This window comes from Ascaphus truei, chromosome 3 (genome assembly GCF_040206685.1).
Source record: "Ascaphus truei isolate aAscTru1 chromosome 3, aAscTru1.hap1, whole genome shotgun sequence".
Lineage (NCBI taxonomy): Eukaryota > Metazoa > Chordata > Amphibia > Anura > Ascaphidae > Ascaphus > Ascaphus truei.
The window spans coordinates 420,163,689-420,169,821 of record NC_134485.1 but is presented as its reverse complement, the minus strand read 5'-3'; the positions used below and the strand labels follow the sequence as shown (position 1 = coordinate 420,169,821).

Sequence of the window (6,133 nt, the reverse complement as noted above, 5' to 3'; positions counted from 1 at the left end):
TAATCCTGTGTGTAAAAAAAATAAATCATGGTTTTATGTGGGGGCACAGGGGCTGGGTTGTGTATTGGTGGTTATAACATATTTTAATTTTATTACAAGTCTATTGTAGTAGGGGATCTCCGGAGCAGAACCGCATTGATTTCAGGTCCTGTTATGCGGTGCCGGTACCTCCTATGCATGTAAATGTCCCGCGTCAAGTGACCGGGACATTTCCATGCACAGGAGATACCGGCACCCCATAACGGGGCCTGTATCTCGGGAAGCAGGGGGTCCCTAGACCTGAAAAAAATGCGGTTAATCTCCAGAGACCCCCCTGATCATCTACACTAGTAATAAAATGTAAATTTAAATATTTTTATTTCGGGCAAGATTCGTGCAGAGAGAGACACATCTCTCTCTCTCTCTCTCTCTGCAGCAGAAAGATCTTGCCGGGTGAGCCCTTTTCAGAGGTCAGATCATCTCGGCTCTGGCTACTCGCTATTTTTTGAAATGTTGCTATCACTGGTATTCAGGGCTTCCTGCATACCGTGATAGAAAAAATTGCCATTTTTGACAGCATTGCTATCAGACATTACTGTATAGGCCCCTTAATCTTTCCTTTATGTAACGGTGTTTCCCCCACCCGGTGGCAGATTTGTCCATTACTACGGTGTACGGTGCATATACCTGCTGGCAGCAGGAGGGCTGAGTCGTCCGCTGATGGTAGTGGGGACACAGGATCAGGCTTCTGGGGTTCAAACCGCACATATCTCTTTAGCAGTGCAGCGCTTCCATCTGCCGTAGTTACACGGCAGGCTTCTGCCCAATGCAATACTCTCAGCTCCCACTGGAGGATGGTCCCTGGACCGTCACTACAGACCAAGGGCACCCACAGCCGTCCTAGCTCTTCCCCACCTAGCAGAGGCAGAGGTATGGTCCACACTCACTCTCCACCGAAGGGAAGAGCACAAGGGAAGGCCCCAATCTCAGGCTCCTTGTTGTGTGACCTGCCTGCCTACTAAATTTAGGGCGGTCCTGCCTTTAAATACTGCCAGGTAGAGGCACCAGGTCTGGCTCATGATTGGTCATGCCCAGGCCAGATGTCACCGCCTCCCAAGAATGGTTGGAAGGGAGGTAGGTAGTATATTTTAATATTGATAATGTATCCTATTTTTACTACAGGTTACTGTAAGAGATACAGTATGTGTAGAGGTATGCAATGGAGACCATTTTTATTGCCTCTTCCTTTAAACAATACAGCAAACAAATATACATAAAACAATAAACACCAATTCCTGTGTAAAGGCTAACTTACTTCCCCAGCCCCCCCTGCAAGACTGGGTGGGGAGGAAGCCCCTTACCCACTTATCACCCCAAAGTCTCAGTGGCACCTTAACGCAGGTGGCCCTGCAGGTTAGTGGTGTCCGGGTAGGTGTCTGCTTGAGGGTCCAGGCATAGCGGTCTGGTCCCCTTGTGTCTTGCTCCCAGAACACCGCCCTCCTTTTCCTTATGTCAGCTCGCTTGTGAGCTAAAGAATCTCTTTCCTGTTTCTCAGAGCAGGCTTTTTCTAAAAGACCTAATCAAATTGATTGCTTGTGTGCAATTAACCGGCGCACTGCTGGGTTTAGAGGCAGTTTCCCTCAAACAGTGATAAGTCCCTGTTACAGCTGCCATTTCAATCTACATCCCCATTGAGATCGCCTTGGAAGCCACAGTGAAAATGAATGGTTTAATGGTTACAATTCTTTTTTTGTTATTTGTTATGTGCTGGGATTTTTTTTTAATACATGTGTTTTATCCGGGGGGTTTAATGGCCAAAAGCACTACTAGCCACTGTCCAGTTCTTCTCATTATTCAAAAAGCGTAAAATGGCAAGAAAAGGGCATTCTATTGCCCTTTATAATGTGATTGTCTGTACAAATCAGATTAGTTATTTTTATATTGAGCACTGTTTTCAGTTGTCTTTGCTTTTAAATTATTTACTGCAAGTATGGATTTTGTATTTTAAACGAAAGACTGAGCAAAAAAAAATTAAGATGTTTCAACACGTTCATGTCTTTGGAATGGTTTTCTTGTTTTGCGCTGATCATACTGTTTCTTTTTTTGTTGTTACAAGTTTGAAAACCTCAAGAAAACCCAACCGCAGTCATTCAGCAAATGGCGAACTCCACGGCTCTGCACAGCAATATCACCCAAGTGTCCGTCAATAGCAACAAGAACATTGAGACTGTGAGGATGGCTCTTCTAATCTTGGTGGTCCTCTGCTTCTGCTTCTTCTTGTACTTCCTTACAATTATGCTCTTTGTCTACTTTACCACAGCTCATATTCGAGAGAACACTCGCTATGTCCTTTTTGTCCATATGCTCATTAATGACACACTGTATCTCGTCCTGGGGCTCACTCTGTTGCTGACTTTCTTATACGTGGTATACCTCCCTGTTCTAATATACTATTTCTTAGTGGCTCTTTCCTCTACTTCCTTTATGGTAACCCCCTATAACCTGGCAGTCATGGCCCTTGAACGATATGTAGCCATTTGCTACCCACTAAGACATGCAGAGCTTTGCACCCCACAGAGGTCTCATGCTGCGATTGCAATCATATGGGCAGTGGGACTCATCCCTAATGTTGCTGATTTCATTGTCCTGTGCGCCTCAGTTGAGACAAAGTATTTCTCTCTTAATGTGATTTCTAGCACGGCAAGATTATTAAAAGCCCCAGTGCAAAACACTATGAGGTCAGTCACCCTCATCCTCAGCTTTGGCCTTGTGGGACTGATAATCGTGTACACCTACATTAGGATTATGCTGGTTGCACGGAAGCTTGGCTCAGGCAAATCTTCTGCCTTCACGGCTGGGAAAACAGTCATGCTCCACGCTTTCCAGCTCCTTTTATGCATGACCGCTTTCAGCTCTCATTTTACAGAGACATACCTCAAAGACTATGTTACTTTTTTGCCCATAACCAACTTCCTCCTATTCATGTGTCTGCCTCGGTTTCTCAGTCCTTTCATTTATGGGATTAGGGACGAAGTGTTCCGCAAATATATAATAAAGTTGCACTCTTCTGCAAACACTTTAGGATAGACGCACCAGCGACCTTACAGTGCACAATGATGTCAAGAGTATGTGACACGTTTGTCTTTTAGTAGACTTGCTTCAATACACATGAAGAATTGACCTGTGAGGTTTCGAAAGCCCTGAATATAATACATTTATAAAAAAAATCTGTAGCTGATTGTGATCATGTGACCTGCATACGGAAAAACTTAAGCCCACCTCTGTCATAGGTCAGCTACTAGGTTGATGGTTTTATGACTTAGAAAAAAACTTTTAAAAAGACTTTTAAAACGTGCCTAGATATACTGTATAAACGCACTCAAAAGTTCCCTTCTCTAACACTTAGACACACATGAGTCATATCAGTAGACATAGGCAACTAAATTTGAGTGACAAATGGATATCTGTCCTTGGCACCTCTTACCCATGTAGTGTGTGCTACAGTTTGATTTGTTTTATTGCAACGATCACAGATATGTAACTCTTATTATGCACAGTGTAGTAGATGACGTCACATGATATTCTCATTTTTAATAGTCTTCCAAGTAAGCGGTGACCTGTGTGTCACCCCCTCTTTGTGATGCACAAGGGATGTCTCAGGAATGTTTGTTTCCTTTGAGGCTGACCGCCCAGGTGTCTGGCGATCGTTAATTTACTTCTAAACTATGCATGTCACTTTTACTGGTAGCCCCCCCAATTAAGTCCTCTTTGTATATCTGCACAAACCCAGAAAGAGCCTTGACCTATCATAAACCCAATATATTGTATTTTTAGAACCAAACTGTAGCTACATTAACCCCTGAAGCACAAGATTGATTAAAATGCATAATAATTATAGATATTATCATGACACTAATCCATTAAATGGTACCACAACAATCAACAAAAGTAGATCTCCTAATTAACTTTTGATCTAATTTCTCTGCACTGGCTTTTCTGCTAAAATACAATATATTTTTTCCACTTCCAAACACATACATACACACTCCAGCCCTCCATTTCCACACACATGCAGTACAGTCCTCACGATTGTTCTATCCTCACACACACATTCACTCTCCTTTCTCCTCAGTGTCACTCCTGTGCGGAGTTGGCGGAGAAAGAGAGTAAAAGATATGGGGAGAGAGAGTAAAAGAGATGGGGGGAAGAGTAAAAGAGATGGGGTGGGGGGAGAGAGGGTAAATGAGATGGGGAAGAGAGGGTAAAAGATGGGGTGGAAAATAGTAAAAGAGATTGGGTGTTAGAGATAGTAAAAGAGATGGGGGAGAGATAGTAAAAGAGATGGGGGAGAGATAGTAAAAGAGATGGGGAGAGATAGTAAAAGAGATGGGGAGAGATAGTAAAAGAGATGGGGAGAGATAGTAAAAGACATGGGGAGAGATAGTAAAAGAGATGGGGGAGAGATAGTAAAAGACATGGGGGAGAGATAGTAAAAGAGATGGGGGAGAGATAGTAAAAGAGATGAGGGAGAGATAGTAAAAGAGATGAGGGAGGGGGAGATAGTAAAAGAGATGGGGGAGAGATAGTAAAAGAGATGAGGGAGAGATAGTAAAAGAGATATGGAGGGGAGAGATAGTAAAAGAGATGGGGAGAGATAGTAAAAGAGATGGGGGAGAGACAGTAAAAGAGATGAGGGAGAGATAGTAAAAGAGAAAAAGAGGGGAGATAGTAAAAGAGATAGGGAGTGGAGATAGTAAAAGAGATGGGGGAGAGATAGTAAAAGAGATGAGGGAGAGATAGTAAAAGAGATGAGGGAGAGATAGTAAAAGAGATGGGGGAGAGATAGTAAAAGAGATGGGGGAGAGATAGTAAAAGAGATGGGGAGAGATAGTAAAAGAGATGGGGAGAGATAGTAAAATAGATGGGGAGAGATAGTAAAATAGATGGGGAGAGATAGTAAAATAGATGGGGAGAGATAGTAAAAGAGATGGGGAGAGATAGTAAAAGAGATGGGGGAGAGATAGTAAAAGAGATGGGGGAGAGATAGTAAAAGAGATAGGGAGGGGGAGATAGTAAAAGAGATGGAGGAGAGATAGTAAAAGAGATGTGGAGAGAGTTAAAGAGAAATGGGAGTAGAGACAGTAAATGAGTTACGGGTGGAGAGACAGTAAAAGATCTGGGGGGGGGGGGGAGAGAGAGCAAAACAGGACGGAGAGGGGGAAGAGAGTAAAAGAGATGGGGCAAATAAAGAGTAAGAGTTGAGAGGAGAGAGAGTAAAGGAGATGTTGGAGAGAGAGAATAAAGAGAGGAAGCAGAGAAAGTAAAAGAGATAAAGGGACAGAGTACAGTAAATGAGATGGGGTGGAGAGCGAGTAAAAGAGATGGGGGAGAGCAAGTAAAAGAGATGGGGGGAGCAAGTAAAAGAGATGGGGGGAGCAAGTAAAAGAGATGGAGGGAAAAGAGAGTAAAAAATATGGGGTTGGGGGATAAATGATGGGGTGGACGTGGACTGGAAAAGAAGTGGGGGGAGGGAGTAAAATACAATATATTCTATTTTCTCCACCTCCAAACACATGCACATGTACATGTATACACACGCACACGCACACGCACACACACACTACAACCCCTACACACACACACACACACACACACACACACACACACACACACACACACACACACACACACACACACACACACACACACACACACACACACACACACACACACACACACACACACACACACACACACACACACACACACACACACACACACACACACACTTCAGACCCCCATTTACACACACACAGTACAGTCCCCACCATTGTTCTAATCTCACACACATGCATTCACTCTCCTTTCTCCTCAGTGTCACTCCTGTGCGGAGCTCTGTTTCACACAGGGAGGTGGAGAAGCAGTTGTCTGGCTGCTGCAAGGAGGGGGAAGAGTCAGTGTCTGGCTGTGAGAGGGAAGGGGAGGAGCCAGTATCTGCCTGCTGCAAGGAGGTGGAGTCAGTGTCTGTCTACGTGGGGAGGAGTCAGTGCCTGCATGCAGCAGTGAATCGGAGGCGTCAGTGTCTGACTGCAGCAGTGAAGAGGGAGGAGTCAGTATCAAGCTGCTGCTGCTGCTGCTGCTGCTGCTGCTGCTG

The 6,133-nt window shown here is 44.2% G+C and overlaps 1 protein-coding gene across 1 annotated transcript; it reads left to right on the top strand.

The window, feature by feature from the left end:
- Positions 1–2,101: 2,101 nt before the first annotated feature.
- Positions 2,102–3,174, top strand: LOC142491194 (odorant receptor 131-2-like). The gene has a single exon (XM_075593466.1). The coding sequence runs from the start codon at positions 2,137–2,139 to the stop codon at positions 3,064–3,066; it is 930 nt and encodes a 309-aa protein (XP_075449581.1). The 5' UTR covers positions 2,102–2,136; the 3' UTR covers positions 3,067–3,174.
- Positions 3,175–6,133: the final 2,959 nt, after the last annotated feature.

What these genes read in the sequence shown, in the direction of transcription:
- LOC142491194 (XM_075593466.1), top strand. Translation starts at nt 2,137, where the DNA reads ATGGCGAACTCCACGGCTCTGCACAGCAATATCACCCAAGTGTCCGTC.